This window comes from Schistocerca gregaria, chromosome 3 (genome assembly GCF_023897955.1).
Source record: "Schistocerca gregaria isolate iqSchGreg1 chromosome 3, iqSchGreg1.2, whole genome shotgun sequence".
Classification (NCBI taxonomy): domain Eukaryota; kingdom Metazoa; phylum Arthropoda; class Insecta; order Orthoptera; family Acrididae; genus Schistocerca; species Schistocerca gregaria.
This window is the reverse complement of record NC_064922.1, coordinates 692,406,541-692,430,624: the sequence shown is the minus strand read 5'-3', so window position 1 is coordinate 692,430,624 and position 24,084 is coordinate 692,406,541. Positions and strand designations below refer to the sequence as shown.

At 42.3% G+C, this 24,084-nt stretch overlaps 1 protein-coding gene across 1 annotated transcript in view; it reads left to right on the top strand.

Moving 5' to 3' along the window:
- LOC126354224 (uncharacterized) overlaps positions 1-24,084 on the top strand; it is a 280,875-nt gene that overhangs the window by 27,095 nt on the left and 229,696 nt on the right. Inside the window, exon 2 of the mRNA XM_050003708.1 lies at positions 3,699-3,729. Coding sequence (XP_049859665.1) covers positions 3,699-3,729 — 31 coding nt within the window. The remainder of the gene's footprint in view (positions 1-3,698; positions 3,730-24,084) is intronic.

Here is a 24,084-nt window from a genome sequence, read left to right as displayed (position 1 = left end):
AGTTGTTTCAATTTCTTCGCGGCTTTCTGAGTCCTGTTTTCCTGTCCCTGTGCTGTATTTCATTGCACAGATTGCTTTTCTGATTCGAAACTATTTATTTTATAGAGTTTATTAAATTTCCTTGAAGATGTTTGCTTTTTGTGATTAGTCTTATGTTGTTTCATTTGTGTTATTATATGCCAAGGGGGTGTCAAGAAGAGCATTCTTAAGGAAAACTGTTTTAAATGCATAATATTTAAAAAATGTTATTTACTCATAATGTTAACACATATGGTGATGCTAAAGACGTATTGTTTCTGGTGAATGAGCTTCTTAGTTTTCAATACGTTTAAGACAAAAAACAAATATAGTTATGACAGTTACTACAGAGGAAGGCTGTTTAAGTAATTCCTGAGGGCCGTCGAAATAATTCCAACTTCTCTTTATTTATGATGTTCGAGTTGCAACAGATGCATATCGGAATTATTTGTAACTATGCCTTAGATCCAGATCATAGTTACAGGAATGCAAATGAGACTCATTGGCCTGTTATAATTTAGATCAAATCATAGTTACAGAAATGCAAATGATAATCATTGGGCTGTTCGTTAGGTTTTTTGGATTACAGTCGAAGTGGTGGCATCGGCGCCACAGCCTCTTCTGAAGGCAGAGTGCTAGCCGGAAAAGAAACTCACCAGCTGTGTAAGTATATCTTCCTGTTGCTACTCCAATCAAGAAGTGGCAAAATTGTAGTATACGTTTGGCAAATGATGTCCATTCACCTCCTAGAATCGTTCAGACTTATCCTGTTAAATTCACTTGATATTTTCTTGTCATTTCCAAAAAAATAATCTGAGTGATTCTCACTTAAGGTGTAACACTGGGTTATCAAATTGATGATTTCGTTCCGTGAAGGTATCTGCAACTAATCTCACATTTTATGCTACAAATTATGTGCATAATCAATGATTACAAGGAAGAGAGCGTATTGCAGGTTGTACTGACACGCTAGTAAAAGTGGTCACGTGGCCGCTTTATGACGGGGAAATGTCATTGCTCTTGGTTCCAGTCTCACTGCAGACCTATTATATTTTTACTCCTTCTCTTATTTAGCTGCAAGCTTTCAGACCGATAATCAGTAACATAATCTTATGGGACTTAACTGCTAAGGTCATCAGTCGCTAAGCTTACACACTACGTAACCTAAATTATCCGAAGGACAAACACACACACCCATGCCCGAGCGAGGACTCGAACCTCCGCCGGGATGAGCCACACAGTTCATGACTGCAGCTCCGTAGACCGCTCGGCTAATCCCGCGCGGCCCTTAATTCTTCTCGCAAACTTGACTTAGTACCTCACTGATCGAAAGACGAAATTTTTAGGAAGCTTCAACAATGCATCCTTGTTAAAGTTTCTATTGTTCTGTTTATACTGACATAATCTGTAATTTTTATGTGAATAAACAGTTTGATTGATTTATATGTGGCACTGAATGATTTCTTAACTGGGTTTCTTTTCGGGTCTACTCTCCTGGCCAGTTTTATATATTTTCACGGTAGTCGCAGTATGTTTCTTCAGAAGTACACAGGACTTCACGTTGACTCAGACCATATCCAGGCAAAAGTGCGTTATTCCTACCAATATGTGAAGTTTGGACCAGGCTCGTGTTACGGGTAGTTTGTTTCAGTAAATTAGTCATTCGACATAAGGTTATCATAGTAAGTTGTAATTAATTTGTATTAGAACAGTGCATATTTGCTACCGCTTCTCGTTGGTTTATTGAATATAATAGAAAAACGTAAGAGGGAAATTAAACATCAACAATATTTCTTCTCACATTAACTGAAACATACTCATGATCCCAGGCATATTTTGGATACCAAACCTGTAGAAAACTACTGGTTGGATATAAAGATGTCAATCCAAGTTCAAAGTGCATTTTTGTCCACAAAGAAATTTTCTTGGTTGGTATTACGTAAGGTGCGAGAAGGGTAAACACTGGAAGGTGCAAGATTAGAATAAGTGCAGTAGCGATATCCTTCGATCCAAGGATCTGGATAGGTTCTTTTGCTCCTACAACTTCCCCCCTGTATGTTTCTACTTGGTGACAAACTTATTGTTCGTGAATGCAGCTTCGGATTTTTACTAGTACATTTTATCTTCTGGTAACATTCTTCCATAGACTTGCTTCGTTATCTATGTGTTCTCATACTTAATTTGCTACAGCACCTTGATTCTACGAAACTTCTGTAGAATATTGGTTCAGATTTTCCCAGTTTCATCATTTTTAGTTTCCCCACGGTTCACATGGTCCCTCATGGTTCAGTTGCGTGTCTCTGTCTAATAAGAGCAAAGCTTTCTTGCCGAAGAAATAAGCCTCCTTCACCCGGATCATTCCACTCACGTTATCTTGGTTTCCCAGCTTGTGAAATTTTTATACTTTTTTTTTAGATACTTGAGTTCTGTCTCCTCTTCTAGTCTTCTATTTACTCATTTTTGATGCTTAGAAAGTCACTGTTCTTGTTCTTACAAATCATCATCAATTTCGTCTTAGTTTATTTTTGTTCCACGTTTTGTTCGTATGATATTTCACACCAAAATATAGAAAAACAGAGGTCACAAAATATGTCTGAGAAAATAGTTTGTCAGAAACACAAACGACAATTGTCTGCCATTGCTATCTATGTGCCCCTAGACATATTGCCCACCTTCTTCTTGAGCTTTGCCCTCTGGTCCATGTAAAAGGTGAACAGCAGTCATGTTTTTATCGGGCAGTATTAGACGATATGGCGCTCAGTAAAATACCATTGTCTTTCAAACCCCTTTAAATTAAATACACCTTTCAACGGATATGACCATCGTTATCATCAACAGTGACAACTGCTTTCCATAAACGGTGCCGAAACTCCCAGAACTTACTGGAGGTGAGACAATATGATTCATATTTGGGATGGTATCCCAAGAAGACCTGCCAGGGCAATACGACGTCTCGGACAGACCAATGTGACGTCACGGACAGGGTCATGTGGCGCGAGGGGCCTGCGCTACTTCCGTTTTCCCGACCTTTTAGCCATGAAGCTGAAAGTAATGAATATCTAGATGCAAATGGTTAGATTATTGATGAAAACATGTAATATTTTTGACAGTATGAGGCTGTGGCTTAAGGACGATATTGTGTCCATACTTTTGGCTCTTATTAGAATTATATTTTTGTTTCTGTTTAACTCCATGATTTACAGAAATGGCAATGTATCCTGACCTTAAACTATATTTATTGCTCTACAAAGTTACTTTCCATGTCAGTATAATACATAAAATATGTTCGTGATCATAGAGGAGCTTAGTGAGTGTCCTTGTTCTTCACATAATAGTGCTCCGTCTTCTTCTTCTTCTTCTTTCGCTTATTCTCGTTTTTCTCCTTCTCCTTTCACAGATTTTTTTTGTGGAATTCTCTGTTTCTCTTGCAATTCTTCTACTTGACACCAACCTACAAGTGTCCTGGTAAGACAGTTAGCTGTTTCTAGTGGAGCTCAGATTTCAGGAGTACTATTCCCACAGAAGAAAGCACAAATTCGGTTCCGAGGGTTTCGTAATAGGTTATTTGTTGTGTTTCCACAAAACTATATATTACAGTGTTTTCGTTATGATGTGAAACATACGTTTCTGTGAACCACTCACTTGTAGTTTGAAAGTAATACTACGCCTTTCTGTTTCAGGTACACCATGTGTACTGTCAAGACTACTACGGTAAGTGGAGAGGATATGTTTGAAAATACAGTTTTTTCCCACTTATGATCAATTGCCATTAACAATGCATATTGAAATTCTGAGTTTAAACCGAGTTTAAACTAAGAACTACGGAGGCAGATTCTTACTGCGCGGAAATTTCACGCATAATCTTACGAACAGGAGTTTGGAAACTTATACTGCCTGTTAAAACACACAAACGTTACTATCATTCGTGAGTTCAGTGTTAGCTATCTGCTTTCAGTTTGATGGAGAACGATTTCAAATTAAGTAGACGCCAGATGTATAATACCGTCGTGAGGCTGTAAATATTAGCTAGAAATTAATATGGCTACAGAGACACTTTTTTCTTCGAACAACTTCTCTTTCAGTAACAAAACTGATACATACGAGCCTGCTCAGTCGACTGAGTCCACAAGTGAATCCTCATTGCTGTCCTGACAATGGATTGGTACTGCCTTCCTCTGCATCATAGGAAATGTCGCGTCTGTATCAGTATCGCGTAGATTACTACAATTTCCGCTTGCACAATGTAGTGCTATATCTGTGTTTCTATGGACGCGTAAGACACGAAATATAAGTGAGAAGTTGGGAGGTAGTAAGGGCATGCATCAAATTGTTCTTGAAAAATTTGAAATGGACTCTGAGCCTAAATGCTTGTCCGACAGGTGGATCACCATCCATTTTGTTGTTTTACTTTACTTCATGGGATGCTGTGAAGACATATGCTATTTAGTTGAGTGCAGAAGCCTACTTTCTGATGGTCTAATATCGCCTCTCCTCTTCTTCCCAGCCAGCCAAAGGCTCTTCCTCTTTTCAGAAAAAGGACTGAAAGCGGCCGTCTTGCGGTCTAAAACCACCGGAAGTGGGTAGCTATTTATAGCTCAATTCGACTTTCGACGCCCACTACGCCCTTTGATGTTTCTTTTGTTGTTTCAGAGCCCGCAAAGATATTCAGTGAAACACACGTTCTCTCAGTGCTTTCCTGTTCTCGTAGATGTGATAGCAGCCGAGATCTTAATAATAGATTGCCGGACACTAATAGCGTTTAAATTAAAATCTCTGTCCCTTTTCATTTTATTCGAAGTACTTATTTTGATAGACTCTTTAATTACGTTGTCACAGAAACTTGGCGTTCACACCACGATATTGATTTCATCGTGTTTCATTTCGCGATTTCATTCAAGAGAGCGCTCTGCGACAACTGATTAGCTTCGTTGTTTGTATCTGTTGTGTCACTGATGTTCCTTCCCCCACTGTCTAATAGCCTGGCCCATATAAGGCATGCCATTACTCGCAAGGAATTCGGTTGTAATGGCATTTACCACTCTTGGCGACGCGCCGCCTATACAGGGTGGTCAGAAACAGTCTGAAAAGCTTGTAAGGATGTTGCAGGATAAGCTGTACTGAGAACCAATAGTTAAGAAAACAATTCGATACGTTGCACTGTTTTCGAGTTAATGGCATTGAAGGTGCTGGTTTTACTCATAACGTAAATGACAGCGCACAAAACTGCTCAGCCTTTGGCTCGGGTTCGATTCTTACTACCGTCCCATGTCCAATTTTAGTGTCGATTTCTTGTTCGTTTTTAAGAATACTTTTGGCGACAGCATCTGTAACGGGCCGCTTCACTTCGAGCGCGTAACACTGTGATCGGCTAATTTCATAGCTAATTAGCTCGGAAACGGCCCAATGTATCGAATATTTTCCTTAAAAATTATTTCTCAGCACAACCTACCCTGCAGCACTCTTACAAGCGTTTCACGCTGCTTCTGAACATCCTGCATATAAGGGGCGATCAAAAAGTTTCCGTTTGAGGATGTTGCTGAAGCGTAGACAGGGTGGTCCATTGTTCGTGACCGAGCCAAATAACTCACGAAATAAGCGACAAACGAAAAAACTACAAAGAACGAAAGTTGTCTAGCTTGAAGGGAGAAACCACACGGCGCAATGGTTGGCACCCTAGATGGCGCTGCCATAGGTCAAACGGATATCAACTACGTTTTTAAAAATAGGAACCCCCATTTTTATTACATATTCGTGTAATACGTAAAGAAATATGAATGATTTAGTTGGACCACTTTTTTCGCTTTGTGATAGATGGCGCTGTAAGAGTCACAAACATATGACTCACAATTTTAGACGAACAGTTGGTAATAGGTAGGTTTTTTAAATTAAAATACAAACAATAGGTACGTTTGAACATTTTATTTCGGTTGTTCCAATGTGATACATGTACCTTTGTGAACTTATCTTTTCTGATAAAGCATGCTATTACAGCGTGATTATCTGTAAATACCACATTAGTGCAATAAATGCTAAAAATGATGTCCGTCAACCTCAATGCATTTGGCTATACGTGTAACGACATTCCTCTCAACAGCGAGTAGTTCGCCTTCCGTAATGTTCGCACATGCGTTAACAATGCGCTGACGCATGTTGTCAGGCGTTGCGGTGGATCACGATAGCAAATATCCTTCAACTTTTCCCACAGAAAAAAATCCGGGGACGTCAGATGAGATCCGGTGAACGTGCGGGCCGTGGTGTGGTGCTTCTGCGACAAATCCACCTGTCATGAAATATGCTATTCAATACCGCTTCAACCGTACGCGAGCTATGTGCCAGACATCCACCATGTTGGAAGTACATCGCCATTCTGTGGTGGTGGTTAGTGTTTAACGTCCCGTCGACAACGAGGTCATTAGAGACGGAGCGCAAGCTCGGGTTAGGGAAGGATTGGGAAGGAAATCGGCCGTGCCCTTTCAAAGGAACCATCCCGGCATTTGCCTGAAACGATTTAGGGAAATCACGGAAAACCTAAATCAGGATGGCCAGAGACGGGATTGAACCGTCGTCCTCCCGAATGCAAGTCCAGTGTGCTAACCACTGCGCCACCTCGCTCGGTCGCCATTCTGTCATGCAGTGAAACGTCTTGTAGTAACATCGGTAGAACATTACATAGGATTTCAGCATACATTGTACCATTTAGATTGTCATCGATAAAATGGGGGCCAATTCCTCCCATAATGCCGCACCATACATAACCCGCCAAAGTCGCTGATGTTCCACTTGTCGCAGCCATCGTGGAATTTCTGTTGCCTAATAGTGCATAGTATGGCAGTTTACGTTGCCGCTGTTGGTGAGTGACGCTTCGTCGCTAAATAGTACGCGTGCAAAAAATCTGTCTTCGTCCCGTAATTTCTCTTGTGCCCAGTGGCAGAACTGTACACGACGTTCAAAGTCATCGCCAAGCAATTCCTGGGGCATAGAAATATGGTACGGGTGTAATCGATGTTGATGTAGCATTCCCAACACCGACGTTTTTGAGATTCCCGATTATCGCGCAATTTGTCTGCTACTGATGTGCGGATTATCCGCGACGGCAGCTAAAACACCTACTTGGGTATCATAGTTTGTTGCACATCCTGGTTGACGTTTCACATGTGGCTGAACACTTCCTATTTTGTTAAATAACGTAACTGTCCTTTGAACGGTCCGGACACTTGGGTGATATCGTCCAGGATTCCGAGCAGCATAAATAGCACTCCCCCGTTGGGCATTTTGATCACAATAGCCATACATCAACACGATATCGACCGTTTCCGCAACTGGTAAACGGTAATGTATCACGAAGCAAATACCGTCTGCATTGGCGGAATGTTACATGCTACCACGTACTTATACGTTTGTGACTATTACAGCACCATTTATCGCAAAGCGAAAAAAGTGGTCCAACTAAAACATTCATATTTCTTTACGTACTACACGAATAGTTTATAAAAAATGGGGGTTCCTATTTGAAAAACGCAGCTGATATCCGTTTGTCCTATGGTAGCGCCATCTAGCGGGCCAATCATAGAGCCATCTGGTTCCCCCCTTCAAGCTAGACGAGTTTCGTTCTTTGTAGTTTTTTCGTTTGACGCTTATTTCGTGAGATATTTGGCCCTGTCACTATCAATGGACCACCCTGTATACAGCTTAGCTCGACTCCCGCGCTGCTATACAAGAACTGACGTTTAGGAAAGGGATTAGTGTAGCATTTGTGTCTTTCCAATGTGCGTGCGGTAACGTCGAAGCGCGAACTATTTTGACGTTATTACCAAATACGTACGAAGAGCACCAACGGGCTGTTATTCTTTTCTTAGCTGCCAAAGGACAAACGCGGGTAAACATCCACCAAACAATGAAGAAGTGATATGTAGCAGCATATCTGTCGAAAACCAGATGCAACAAAGGGAAGTGATGGTTCACGACAACGCACGTCCCCACATTGCAGACGTCGTGACGCAGAAATTGCACCAACTCGAGTTGGAGACTCTCGAACACTCACCCTGTAGCCCTGCTCTCTCCCCATGCGATTATCACGCATTCGGACCCTTGAAAAACTCTCGATGGGAGAATGATTTCCAGCAGACCTGGATGTGCAGCAAGCGGTTGCTGACTCTTTCACACAGTCAGACACTGTGTTTTACCAAATGGGTGTCGTCAACCTGATGATTGCCTCAGAACTCACGGCGATTTTCCTTGTTTGGCATACCGATTAGGGATTGTACGACCTTCGAAACGAAGCTTTTTGATCGCCCCTTATACAATAGACGCCTGTGTAAAGGGCCAAAGCAAACAATGATGCCAAAAACAACACCCCAGCCTTAGGAGAAAACAACGCTGCTCCAAAGCCACCGATGCCGGTGAAGCAAAGAGAGAAACCGTTTTTAGTGCTTCACCGAAGCAGTTTTGCAGCTGTGATACTTCAAGCCATATACTACCTCAATTACTTGATATAGATCCTACGTTCATCAGGTATTCGTCATGCTTAGACTCTCAGATCAATATTACGTTTCCTACGGAAAATTTAGTTGGCGCGTTGCACCGGGAATTGAAAGCGGAAAAATCCTGAAAAGATAAATAGGTCATCACCTCTAATGGTGTCTATAAAAGATCTTTTGCAATCATTGCTCTTTAGTTGGTAATCTATGACGGCTTTGTAAAAAGAATATGGTGTGGTGTGGCCCTCAACTATATACCCTCAGACTCAGAGTTGAAATATTAAACGTTTTTCCTGGTTCTGTTGTCTAGGGGCAGGGATACGTAGTTGCTGCATTACAAGCCAAATACTGCTGAGTCTACAGTATACAATATGAGTATACACATGAATCAAATGGTTGAAGGTTCCAATCACTCGGCAATTGCGACTTTTGAATGTAAAGCAGAAATTTATAAATGAAAGACTGCAAGTAAATAAAATCTGCAGGTACTATTTTAACGACTTTAAATGATGAGTACAATAGCAGAAGTACCTTTAAGAATACCGTTTATTATTGCAAATGCTTATTGGTATCGATGGTCCAGCAAACAAATAAAATTTAAGTTGAATAACAGGGAAACAATAGATTCCTACTTCATGTAATTAGTTATGAACCACAACATAGCTTGCGAGATATTCACTTCTAAACGCATGCTACGTTATCACTGCAGAAGCCACGGAAGTCTTACAAGCGCACAAGTCGGCACTAGAAAATTTTTCTATCTCCCGCGACCACGCGCCAACTCCTCCACTTCCCGGGCTTTCCCGCGACCAACCGTCACATCTCCCCGCCCAGAACTCTCTCTGTCCTGTCCAGCACTCCTTCCCACTTCCATCCACTCTTCCCATTAAGGAGAGCTGTGACTGGCTAGAGCGCTCCCGCCATTTCTTCAAGCCAATGCACACTCACAAACATTGAAACACATACAAAATTCTGGATTTACATTTAAATAACTTGAGATTAAATAGATATTCCCTCAGCTGGACCATAAACACGCTCTAACACACATTATTAAATACACAAAAACATCAAATAAATATAAATCAAAGGAATAGAAACAAAGGCAGCCAGTAGCCTAATGTCTCTGTGCTTTCTAAAGCACAGTAAATATTTAACCAATTTCTTCATGAATAGTTTATATCGGATATCAACAAAGACATAGACGAATAAATATACAGGGTGTTACAAAAAGGAACGGCCAAACTTTCAGGAAACATTCCTCACATACAAATAAAGAAAAGATGTTATGTGGATATGTGTCCGGAAACGCTTAATTTCCATGTTAGAGCTCATTTTCGTTTCGTCAGTATGTACTGTACTCCCTCGATTCACCGCCAGTTGGCCCAATTGAAGGAAGGTAATGTTGACTTCGGTGCTTGTGTTGACATGCGACCCATTGCTCTACAGTACTAGCATCAAGCACATCAGTATGTAGCATCAACAGGTTAGTGTTCATCATGAACGTGGTTTTGCAGTCAGTGCAATGTTTACAAATACGGAGTTGGCAGATGCCCATTTGATGTATGGATTAGCAAGGGGCAATAGCCGTGGCGCGGTACGTTTGTATCGAGACAGATTTCCAGAACGAAGGTGTCCCGACAGGAAGACGTTCGAAGCGATTGATCGGCGTCTAAGGGAGCACGGACCATTCCATCCTATGACTCGCCAGACCTAGAACGACGAGGACACCTGCAACGGACGAGGCAATTCTTCGTGCAGTTGACGATAACCCTAATGTGAGCGTCAGAGAAGTTGCTGTTGTACAAGGTAACGTTGACCACATCAATGTATGGAGAGTGCTACGGGAGAACCAGTTGTTTCCGTACCATGTACAGCATGTGCAGGCACTATCAGCAGCTGATTGGCCTCCACGGGTACACTTCTGCTAATGGTTCACCCAACAATGTGTCAATCCTCATATCAGTGCAAATGTTCTCTTTACAGATGAGGCTTCATTCCAACGAGATCAAATTGTAAAGTTTCACAATCAACATGTGTGGGCTAACGAGAATCCGCACGCAATTGTGCAATCACGTAATCAACACAGATTTTCTGTGAACGTTTGTGCAGGCATTGTTGCTGATGTCTTGATTGGGCCCCATGTTCTTTCACCTACGCTAAGTGGAGCATCTTATCGTGATTTCATACGGGATACTCTACCTGTGCTGCTAGAGCATGTGCCTTTACAAGTACGACACAACATGTGGTTCATGCACGATGGAGCACCTACACATTTCAGTCGAAGTTTTCGTACGCTTCTCAACAACAGATTCGGTGACCGATGGATTGGTGGAGGCGGACCAATTCCATGGCGTCCACGCTCTCCTGACCTCAACCCTATTGACTTTCATTTATGGGGGCATTTGAAAGCTCTTGTCTACGCAACCCCTGTAACAAATGTAGAGACTTTTCGTGCTCGCATTGTGGACGGCTGTGATACAATACGCCATTCTCCAGGGCTGCATCAGCGCATCAGGGATTCCATGCGACGGTGGGTGGATGCATGTATCCTCGCTAACGGAGGACATTTTGAACATTTACTGTAACAAAGTGTGTGAAGTCACGCTGGTACGTTCTGTTGCTGTGTGTTTCCATTCCATGATTAATGTGATTTAAAGAGAAGAAATAAAATGAGCTCTAACATGAAAAGTAAGCGTTTCCTGACACATGTCCACGTAACATATTTTCTTTCTCTGTGTGTGAGGAATGTTTCCTGAAAGTTTGGCCGTACCTTTTTGTAACACCCTGTATATATAAGCACGCTGCTATCGTTTTTTCGTGCAACTGAGGAGTACTTATGGCCTGGCGCAATTTAATAGTAATCGGTCACTTTGACCTCCAATAACTCATATACTATTCAAGTTTCATGCCTGTAATCCATATCAATATAGGTTTATACTAAAAGCTTTCTAAAGGATTGTCGATCGACAAAATCAGATGAGCAATTTACATTTTGGAAGTTCCTTTCTGGGTGTTACTTGTATAATTTAGACACATACTAAACCTTACACTAATAAAGATACTGAAAAACTGCAAATAATGGTAATGTACATGTTTCTTTTTCCTGTGGCTATTATTAATTTCTACATGAATTGTGAAATGTCTGCCACTATGGTTTCACAAAGTCCTCCATCTTTGGCACTATCGGCACACAAATCTCCTTCATCGACACATAGCACAGTCCTCGTCACAGCGTCAACATGGAATTCCCAGCAACGCGGTCGGCCTGGACCACACGCTGAGGCTACCCCTCCAGTCCCGGCTAACGTTCGGCATCATGCGGCCACCAACAAGCCGTGATCAGCCGAGAGACCCCCGCGCGTCTACACCAACTTCTAACTTAGAATATTTTCAGGCCGCCACAACTCGCCCGTTACCTCACAGCTAATTATATGTTCCATATATCGTTTTAACAATTCTTTTATCCAAATGACGAGAAATGAGCCAGTTTTCAGAATACTTACAAATGATTAGCGATAACAGTATTGAACATATTAGTACAGTCTGTCGGTAAACTGAAGCGCGAGCGAGCGAGTCCCCACTCTCCCAACCCACCTACGTCACGAGGCGCTTCTACACGCCGTTTCACAACGTAGTACTGGCCCTGTCGCGGCGCCCGCTGTAAATCTGTGGCGACGCCGTGCACAGATACGTCTCGGCAGCGTTCATTTTAAGACAAATGCATTGCACGAAAGGGAAGCAGAGGTTGGGACGGAAGTGAGACAGGGTCGTAGCCTATCCCCGATGTTATTCAATCTGTATATTGAGCAAGCAGTGAGGGAAACAAAAGAAAAATTCGGAGGAGGTATTAAAATCCATGGAGAAGAAATAAAAACTTTGAGGTTCGCCGATGACATTGTAATTCTGTCAGAGACAACAAAGGACTTGGAAGAGCAGTTGCACGGAATGGACAGTGTCATGAAAGAAGGGTATAAGACGAACATCAACAAAAGCAAAACGAAGATAATGGAATGTAGTCAAATTAAGTCGGGTGAAGCTGAGGCAATTAGATTAGGAAATAAGACACTTAAAGTAGTAAAAGAGTTTTGCTATTTGGGGAGCAAAATAACTGATGATGGTTGAAGTAGAGAGGATATCAAATGTAGACTGGCTATGGCAAGGAAAGCGTTTCTGAAGAAGACAAATACACTCCTGGAAATTGAAATAAGAACACCGTGAATTCATTGTCCCAGGAAGGGGAAACTTTATTGACACATTCCTGGGGTCAGATACATCACATGATCACACTGAGAGACCCACAGGCACATAGACACAGGCAACAGAGCATGCACAATGTCGGCACTAGTACAGTGTATATCCACCTTTCGCAGCAATGCAGGCTGCTATTCTCCCATGGAGTCGATCGTAGAGATTCTGGATGCTGTGGAACTGTGGAACGGCTTGCCATGCCATTTGCACCTGGCGCCTCAGTTGGACCAGCGTTCGTGCTGGACGTGCAGACCGCGTGAGACGACGCTTCATCCAGTCCCAAACATGCTCAATGGGGGACAGATCCGGAGATCTTGCTGGCCAGGGTAGTTGACTTACATATTCTACAGCACGTTGGGTGGCACGGGATACATGCGGACGTGCATTGTCCTGTTGGAACAGCAAGTTCCCTTGCCGGTCTAGGAATGGTAGAACGATGGGTTCGATGACGGTTTGGATGTACCGTGCATTATTCAGTGTCCCCTCGACGATCACCAGAGGTGTATGGCCAGTGTAGGAGATCGCTCCCCACACCATGATGCCGGGTGTTGGCTCTGTGTGCCTCGGTCGTATGCAGTCCTGATTGTGGCGCTCACCTGCACGGCGCCAAACACGCATACGACCATCATTGACACCAAGGCAGAAGCGACTCTCATCGCTGAAGACGACACGTCTCCATTCGTCCCTCCATTCACGCCTGTCGCGACACCACTGGAGGCGGGCTGCACGATGTTGGGGCGTGAGCGGAAGACGGCCTAACGGTGTGCGGGACCGTTGCCCAGCTTCATGGAGACGGTTGCGAATGGTCCTCGCCGATACCCCAGGAGCAACAGTGTCCCTAATTTGCTGGGAAGTGGCGGTGCGGCCCCCTATGGCACTGCGTAGGATCCTACGGTCTTGGCGTGCATCCGTGCGTCGCTGCGGTCCGGTCCCAGGTCGACGGGAACGTGCACCTTCCGCCGACTACTGGCGACAACATCGATGTACTGTGGAGACCTCACGCCCCACGTGTTGAGCAATTCGGCGGTACGTCCACCCGGCCTCCCGCATGCCCACTATACGCCCTCGCTCAAAGTCCGTCAACTGCACATACGGTTCACGTCCACGCTGTCACGGCATGCTACCAGTGTTAAAGACTGCGATGGAGCTCCGTATGCCACGGCAAACTGGCTGACACTGACGGCGGCGGTGCACAAATGCTGCGCAGCTAGGGCCATTCGACGGCCAACACCGCGGTTCCTGGTGTGTCCGCTGTGCCGTGCGTGTGATCATTGCTTGTACAGCCCTCTCGCAGTGTCCGGAGCAAGTATGGTGGGTCTGACACACCGGTGTCAATGTGTTCTTTTTTCCATTTCCAGGAGTGTATGTTAACATCGAGTATTGATTTAAGTGTCGGGAAGTCGTTTCTGAAAGTATTTGTATGGAGTGTAGCCATGTATGGAAGTGAAACATGGTCGATAACTAGTTTGGACAAGAAGACAATAGAAGCTTTCGAAATGTGGTGCTACAGAAGAATGCTGAAGATTAGATGGGTAGATAATATAACTAATGAGGAGGTATTGAATAGGATTGGGGAGAAGAGAAGTTTGTGGCACAATTTAAGTAGAAGAAGGGATCGGTTGGTAGGACATATTCTGAGGGGGGATCACCAATTTAGTGTTGGAGGGCAGTGTGGAGGGTAAAAATCGTAGAGGGAGACCAAGAGATGAATACACTAAACAGATTCAGAAGGATGTGGGTTGCAGTAGGTACTGGGAGATGATGAAGCTTGCACAGTATAGAGTAGCTTGGAGAGCTGCATAAAACCAGTCTCAGGGCTGAAGACCACAGCAACAACAAAATTAAGACCATAAGGAATACAAAAAACGATAGCTTCTTCCGAAACACAACATTATAGAGTAAATAATATGAGATAAGAATGGAAGTCAGGATAATACTACGAACATAGAACCGAATGCCTGTTCATGTGAATGTATTGTATGTTCCTCTTTGGCTATTCGTAAGACGAACCCCATATAATGCAATCAATCTGTAGAATTTAAGGCTTGTTCTTACTTTGTGTTTATACTAAAAGGTAGAAGTTTTCTTTGAAGGACTTGTAACACGAAGAGTGTTTAAAAAGTAAGCAGAAATTTATAATTTTGTGTGTTGTATTACTCCGATTTGCGCTACTTTTTTGTCACTTCCTTCGTAAACATGTCTCAAAAGTATGTGTACAATGTTATGCATATTGGGTAATTACTCTGTTGTCAGCTGTCAAAGAGGTTACAGTTCCCAAAGAATTTCTGGAATTGGAAAAAGCGCTGGTACAATTGGGAATATTTTGAAGAGGATAACATTGCTGTGGATTAACAAATAGAGTTCTTACAAAAAAATAAAAATGAATATGTGAACGCACCTCGTTAAGCTTTTTGCTTAGAAGTCCAGAATCGATGTTCATGCTTCGAAGAAAATTTCAGCAATGTTTAGAATAGCTATTGCGCACATATTTCAAGCAATATGTCTCAGAATCAGGTGAATAGTGACCGAGATAGAGATTTAGTATTCCATAAGCATCAAAGGTCTTCCGTGATTTTGAAACTGTCTATAACGATCGGTTTCCTACCAAGGTTATTAGTTTTCCTTCGTGGCGATTCCACTAAACCATGTGGCTTCTTTTCGCGTCCTATTGGACGAGGCTGACGTTTGCATAAATTGCAGCCCTTTGATTGGGACCTTGATATTATCCAGTAGTTCTTTCTGGGTCACCTTTTCAATACACGCTGTAGTAACATTAGAGGCGGTCGAACCCTTGTTACTCCGCAAATACCTTCTCTTCCTCGTATTCTGCACTTTTTCTTGCAGTGCTAGACGATTATCCGTCACTTCCAGATATCGAAGTATATCAGTAAGTGTACAAAGTTAACTGACTGACACTGGCCACTAAGATCCCACGAACAGAAACGACGTATATCACTACACGCCGAACTACACCGCTAGACAGGTAACGTGCAACACGTTTCGGGTGCCCCTGTAGGACGGTGACAGCCTTCTTCCGGGAAAGGCCACATCCCCCACTAAAAGCGCTGCTCGCTCTTGAGTTTACAGACAGAGTATACTCATGTAACTACAAAAAATACTAGATTTTTTATAGACTACGAGTTTTTAATTAGAATTCGTCCATGGAATTGAAGAATTTGTCCAGAAGAAATGATTTTAGGTCAGATTTAAAATTCCTTTGCTATCTGTGAGACATGTTATGTTGTTGAGCATATGATCCAATATGTTTGATGGTACGTATTCATCTGCTTTCTGGGTCACTGACAGCCTCAAAAATGGGTGAAATCTCGAACTTGCTGAAGAAGTATCTACAAGATATAGCTGAAAACCTCTATTACTCTTACTGCTCACTTTTGTGAAATCAGAACCTTCTTTCTCAGTGGTGTGTTACCCTATGAAATTGTTCCATAAGACATAAGTTCGTAGGCTTCCACTACTAGTTTCATTTTTAATAAAATAAAGGACCATTGCAAAGTTGGTCGACACGTCAGCAGTTCAGTTGCTTTAGTGTTTGGTAATCATGCGGCCTCATACCCAAAATTATTTTATTCAAAATGTTCTAGATAAGACATTATTAAAAGTAAATATGCGAAGTACACTCCTGGAAATTGAAATAAGAACACCGTGAAATCATTGTCCCAGGAAGGGGAAACTTTATTGACACATTCCTGGGGTCAGATACATCACATGATCACACTGAGAGACCCACAGGCACATAGACACAGGCAATAGAGCATGCACAATGTCGGCACTAGTACAGTGTATATCCACCTTTCGCAGCAATGCAGGTTGCTATTCTCCCATGGAGACGATCGTACAGATGCTGGATGTAGTCCTGTGGAACGGCTTGCCATGCCATTTCCACCTGGCGCCTCAGTTGGACCAGCGTTCGTGCTGGACGTGCAGACCGCGTGAGACGACGCTTCATCCAGTCCCAAACATGCTCAATGGGGGACAGATCCGGAGATCTTGCTGGCCAGGGTAGTTGACTTACACCTTCTAGAGCACGTTGGGTGGCACGGGATACATGCGGACGTGCATTGTCCTGTTGGAACAGCAAGTTCCCTTGCCGGTCTAGGAATGGTAGAACGATGGCTTCGATGACGGTTTGGATGTACCGTGCACTATTCAGTGTCCCCTCGACGATCACCAGAGGTGTACGGCCAGTGTAGGAGATCGCTCCCCACACCATGATAACGGGTGTTGGCCCTGTGTGCCTCGGTCGTATGCAGTCATGATTGTGGCGCTCACCTGCACGGCGCCAAACACGCATACGACCATCATTGGCACCAAGGCAGAAGCGACTCTCATCGCTGAAGACGACACGTCTCCATTCGTCCCTCCATTCACGCCTGTCGCGACACAACTGGAGGCGGGCTGCACGATGTTGGGGCGTGAGCGGAAGACGGCCTAACGGTGTGCGGGACCGTAGCCCAGCTTCATGGAGACGGTTGCCAATGGTCCTCGCCGATACCCCAGTGTCCCTAATTTGCTGGGAAGTGGCGGTGCGGTCCCCTACGGCACTGCGTAGGATCCTACGGTCTTGGCGTGCATCCGTGCGTCGCTGCGGTCCGGTCCCAGGTCGACGGGCACGTGCACCTTCCGCCGACCACTGGCCACAACATCGATGTACTGTGGAGACCTTACGCCCCACCCCACGTGTTGAGCAATTCGGCGGTACGTCCACCTGGCCTGCCGCATGCCCACTATACGCCCTCGCTCAAAGTCCGTCAACTGCACATACGGTTCACGTCCACGCTGTCGCGGCATGCTACCAGTGTTAAAGACTGCGATGGAGCTCCGTATGCCACGGCAAACTGGCTGACACTGACGGCGGCGGTGCACAAATGCTGCGCAGCTAGCGCCATTCGACGGCCAACACCGCGGTTCCTGGTGTGTCCGCTGTGCCGTGCATGTGATCATTGTTTGTACAGCCCTCTCGCAGTGTCCGGAGCAAGTATGGTGGGTCTGACACACCGGTGTCAATGTGTTCTTTTTTCCATTTTCAGGAGTGTATGTTAGGAGGTTCACTTGTTCGTTTCTAAAACTCATAGTTTTACAAAGAGTTAAAGTAGTTGAACTTAATTGTGTGAGAATCTCAGTAATATGCTTCTTCCAGTTCAAGTTTGCATCAAACGTACACCTAAAAACGTGGAGCATTCTACCGTGCTTACTCACTATGGATCATGTCCTACAACAAATATTGGTATGGCTTTGTCTGTTGTACATAATTAAATCTAGTTGTTTCCTCAAGAAAATCCATCCCCACAGAACAAAATTTTCTGTACTAAATGTCCAAGCAAAATTGCAAGAAAAGTACAGTTAAACAGCGAAATAGGTATAACATATATATCAAGATAAACCTGGGCTATTTGAAGGTCCATTGTCATCCCAGATTGCGGTAGGACAATCGAACTTTGTTCCTTAAAAAGTGCTGCTTAACCTAAAATATTTGCCAGTAGTGTCAAGCCATATGTATTGTTTACATATTATATAATAATTAAATTACGACAGTAGTGCAATGTGTGGTTCATGCTCTAAGTCTTCCATATTTTGGGAAATAATATAATTTTGCTTTTCTGTTAATTTCGAATTTTCGTTCATGATCAGATATATGTAGTTATACACGTGTATTATGGTAATCACTCTATTTGAATTTTGTACTTGATAAATGATAAATAATCTTACTTCGGCGGCGAGGAAAATGTTTTCGAGATATCGGCTTCTCGTCTCCATTTCCTTGATCAATGTCTTTCTATATGTTTTATCTCTGTCTTTTTTTTAGTATCATCTTTGGTCATGTTGTGTGGTTGACTGTAAACACAGCAGAAGTTCTCATTGTGTATTACTAACATATGTAGTGTAAATTTTACATGATCATAAAATAAAATCTCGTCAGACACCTTCTTTCTTCCGTCCTAAAATTGTGTTACGGCTTGTCCTTTGTCTTTTGGCTACGTTGTATGCGAGGGTGATGTTTTTACATCTCATATTGTTCGTAGATGTTGGTATTATTTAGCAGATGATTATGGTAAATACAGTTTTAGATAACTTTGGCACCATATTTCCGATTGACAAATATTGCAACCTTCGTCGGAAGTTCTTATTGTACATAACTTCGACTAGACCCAATAATTTGTAATAAAATAATTTGTTGTTATTATTGTTGTGGTCTTCAGTCCAGAGACTGGTTTGATGCAGCTCTCCATGCTGCTTTATCCTGTGCAAGCTTCTTTACCTCAGAGTACCTACTGCAACCTACAGCCTTCTGAATCTCTTTAGTGTATTCATGTCTTGGTCTCCCTCTACGACTTTTTATCCTCCACGCTACCCTCCAATACTAAATTGGTGATCCCTTGATGCCTCAGAATTTGCCCTACTAACCTATCGCTTCTAGTCAAGTTGTGCCACAAATTTCTCTTCTCCCTAATTCTATACAGTACCTCCTCGTTAGTTATGTGATCTACACATCTAATCTTCAGCGTTCTTCTGTAGCACCACATTTCGAAAGCTTATATTCTCTTCTGGTCTAATCTATTTATCGTCAACGTTTCACTTCCGTACATGGCTACACTCCATACAAATACTTTCAGAAACAACTTCCTGACGCTTAAATCTATACTCGATGTTAACAAATTTCTCTTCTTCAGAAACTCTTTCCTTGCCATTGCTAGTTTAGATTTTATATCCTCTCTACTTCGACCATCATCAGTTATTTTGCTCCCCAAATAGAAAACATCATCTACCACTTTAAATGTCTCATTTCTTAACCTAATTCCCTCTGCATCACCTGATTTAATTGTACATTCCATTATCCTCGTTTTCGCTTTTGTTGATATTCATCTTATATCCTCCTTTCAAGACACTGACCATTCCGTTCAGCTGCTCTTCCAGGTCCTTTGCTGTCTCAGACAGAATTACAAGGTCATCGGCTAACCTCAAAGTTTTTATTTCTTCTCCGTGGATTTTAATTCCTACTCCGAATTTTTCTTTTGTTTCCTTTACTGCTTGCTCAATATACAGATTGAATAACATCGGGGATAGGCTAAGACCCTATCTCACTTTCTTCCCAATCACTGCTTCCCTTTCATGCCCCTCGACTCTTATAACTGCCATCTGGTTTCTGTACAAATTATAAAAAGCCTTTTCGCTCTCTGTATTTTACACCGGCACCCTTCAGCATTTGGAAGAGAGTATTCCAGTCAACATTGTCAAAAGCTTTCTCTAAGTCTACGTAGATTCGCTTTTCCTTAATCTATTTTCGAAGATAAGTCGTAGGGTCAGTACTGCCTCACGTGTTCCAACATTTATACGGAATCCAAACTGATCTTCCCCAAGGTCGGCTTCTACGAGTTTTTCCATTCGTCTGTAAAGAATTCGTGTTAGTATTTTGCAGCCGTGGCTTATTAAATTGATAGTTCGGTAATTTTCACATCTGTCAACACCTGCTTTCTTTGGGATTGGAATTATTATATTCTTCTTGAAGTATTAGGGTATTTCGCCTGTCTCATACATCTTGCTCACTATACGGTAGAGTTTTGTTAGGCCTGGATCTCCCAAGGCTGTCAGTAGTTCTAATGGAATGTTGTCTACTCCCAGGGCCTTGCTTCGGTCTGTCAAACTCCTCACGCAGCCTTTTCAGTAGTTGCTGGGGCAACAGTCTGGATGATTGACTGATCTGGACTTATAACACTAACCAAAACGGCCTTGCAGTGCTGGTATTGCGAACGGCTACATTCTCTTCCATTTCTATAATATTGTCCTCAAGTACATCGCCCTTGTATAGACCCTCTATATACTCCTTCCACCTTTCTGCTTTCCCTTCTTTCCTTAGAACTGGGCTTACATCTGAGCTCTTGATATTCATGCAAGTGGTTCTCTTTTCTCCAAAGGTCTCTTTAATTTCCCTGTAGGCAGTATCTATCATACCCCTAGTGCGATAAACCTCTACATCCTTACATTTGTGCTCTAGCCATCCCTCTTTAGCCATTTTGCACTTTCTGTCGATCTCTTATGTGAGACGTTTGTATTCTTTCTTGCCTGCTTCATTTACTGCATTTTTATATTTTCTCCTTTCATCAATTAAATTCAATATCTCTTCTGCTACCCGAGGATTTCTATTGGCCCTCGTCTTTATACCTACTTGATCCTCTGCTACCTTCACTATTTCGTCTCTCAAAGCTACCCATTCTTCTTCTACTGTATTTCTTTCCCCCATTCTTGTTAATCGTTCCCTAGTGCTCTCCCTGAAGCACTCTACAACCACTGGTTCTTTCAGTTTATCCAGGTCCCATCTCCTCATATTCCCACCTTTCTGCAGTTTCTTCAGTTTTAATCTACAGTTCATAACCAATAGATTGTGGTCTGAGTCCACATCTGCCCCTGGAAATGTCTTACAATTTAAAACTTGGTTCCTGAATCTCTGTCTTACCATTATATAATCTATCTGAGTCCTTTCAGTATCCCCAGGCTTATTCTCTGTATACAAGCTTCTTTTATGATTCTTGAACCAAGTGTTAGCTACGATTAAGTTATGACCTGTGCAAAATTCTACCAGGCGGCTTCCTCTTTCATTTCTTTGCCCCAATCCACATTCACCTACTACGTTTCCTTCTCTTCCTTTTCCTACTATCGATTTCCCCTCACCCACGACTATTAAACTTTCTTCTCCCTTCACTATCTGATAAATTCTTTTATCTCATCATACAATCCATCAATCTCTTATTCATCTGAAGAGCTCGTTGGCATATAAACTTGTACTACTGTAATAGGCGTGGGTTTCGTGTCTATCTTGGCCACAATAATGCGTTCACTATTCTGTTTGTAGTAGCTTACCCGCATTCCTATTTTCCTATTCATTATTAAACCTGCTCCTGCATTACCCATATATGATTTTGTATTTATATCCCTGTATTCACTTGACCAGAAGTCTTGTTCCTCCTGCCACCGAACTGCACTAATTCAGAATATATCTAACTGCAACCTGTCCATCTCCCTTTTTAAATTTTCTAACCTACCTGCCTAATGAAGGGCTCTGACATTCCACGCTCCGATCCTTAGAACGCCAGTTTTCTTTCTCCTGATAACGACGTCCTCTTGAGTAGTCCCCGCCCGGAGATCCGAATGGGGGACTATTTTACCTCCGGAATATTTTACCCAAGAGGACGCCATCATCATTTAACCATACAGTAAATCTGCAAGCCCTCGGGAAAAATTACGGCTGTAGTTTCCCCTTGCTTTTAGCCGTTCGCAATACCAACTCTGCAAGGCCGTTTTGGTTATTGTTACAAGGCCAGATCAGTCAATCATCCAGACTGTTGCCCCTGCAACTACTGAAAAGGCTACTGCCCCTCTTCAGGAACCTCACGTTTGTCTGGCCTCTCAACAGATACCCCTCCGTTGTGGTTGCACCTACGGTACGGCTATCTGTATCGCTGAGGCACGCAAGCCTCCACACCAACGGAAAGGACTATGGTTCGTGGTGGGTGGAGGGGGGGGAGGGTTGTTAGTATCATTCATTATATTTTTATAATATTCAACATGATCCATTAGCTTCTCTCTCCATACATTAGCCTTACAAGGTGAAACATTAGTGAAAAACTTGTAAAACCTTAGGTGATGACAGTGCATTCTTCGAGCCACCTATAACTTTTCCTCAGATCGAAATGTTAACAGCCTTTACATATTTTAGCAGCAGAGGTACCATACTAAGACTTGGCACGCGTCATGAACAATATCAATGTGAAAGTATTTAATTGCATGGTGCATTGCACCTTACAACAATAGTAGGCGTAAAAAGTGGAATTAAATACATTCTTCCAGTAGCTGGCAGTCATTCAGATTGCCTATTTGTTTGTGTGTTTGCCTGCTTAGCATGATATTTTATCTAAGACGTATTTCCTGTGGTTATAGACCTAGTCAGGATAGTGTTCGTACATTGCTCTTTTAGGCTGTACTTGATACTTCGACTATATGTTTAGCTTGTCATTTGTAACTTTTTATGGATGGAAAACAGCAGTGGGGCATTTACTTTAGTCTTCACAATCATATGTTAGACTGCAATTTGACCGATTTTGTGTGTGTTTGAAAAATAGCGTTGTTAAGCTTGACATAAACACTGCATTTTTTGTATTGATGACGTTTTTTGCAGACGTTTCAAACGTTGAATCAATATTGTGACATTTTGCAAGCCTCACAGAACAATTTACAGCTGTAAAATAATAAATTTGGAGCTGTGCTATGTCTTACATCTTATATGGTACACAGAACTTCGCTCCTCCACTACTGCAGATTAATCTGTAAGTTCATACTGTACACATTGTTATAAACGAACAAAATATGGTGTCTCTTCTACAGGATTAATTTATTGAGTTAAGTAGTTTGCAGTTTACAACGCCTTCATCAAAGATTAACTGAGTATTGTTGTCACACAAGCTATAATATTAGTCAAGGACATTATAAAAGTTGTTACTGAATTAGAGTGAGGCACAACAAGGTACAGAACAGAAAAAAATATCATCTTTGTCAATGGAGTGGTAACAAAACTAAAAATTTAAATGTTGAACAGTAAATAAATGTTAAGGAGAAAAACAGGAAAACATTAACACTGAACCAAAAGCAGAGATTGCCTATATAACAGTTTTAATTAGATTAACGACCACAGCGATAGAAAATAAGTAGTTGACAAGATACTGCAGAATAAAGTGAAGAGCTATTACGTATGGAAAGTGGTGCAGAAACACAATAAAATACAGAATTGTTACTTCAAGAACAAGTGTATGGATTATATAGGCATCACAATAAATTAAATAAATATGTGAAACAGAGGAATAGAAAAGAACAGACAGTGTCAGAACAGCTAGAAAACTGAGAATTAAGCGATGTTCAGAAGACAGGAAGTATTGAGCTGTATTTGGTCATTTAATATTACATCCTATCTGTAGGCCACATGCTTGTTGATTTCCAGGGCTTCCAAGAGGTTGAGTAGAACATACACAATATAGTGTTTTTCATTTACAATTATGTTGGTCTACCAAGAAGCAAAATAAGTATAGTTAACAACAAAAATACTTTGTGTGTGTGTGTGTGCGTGTGTGTGTGTGTGTGTGCAATCCAGCAATGAAGCATAATGTTAATTGAAGGGAAGGTTACACAATATTTTCAGAAACGCATGCATATCCTCGAACTTGGCACCAGTTCAAATGAAGCATGTGTAATTTCACAGCTGCATTCTAGTTGGAACCATATTTTAATACTGGGCTGTGATTGACTGGATAAGTGCGGAAGAAAGAGGAGGAAAGGG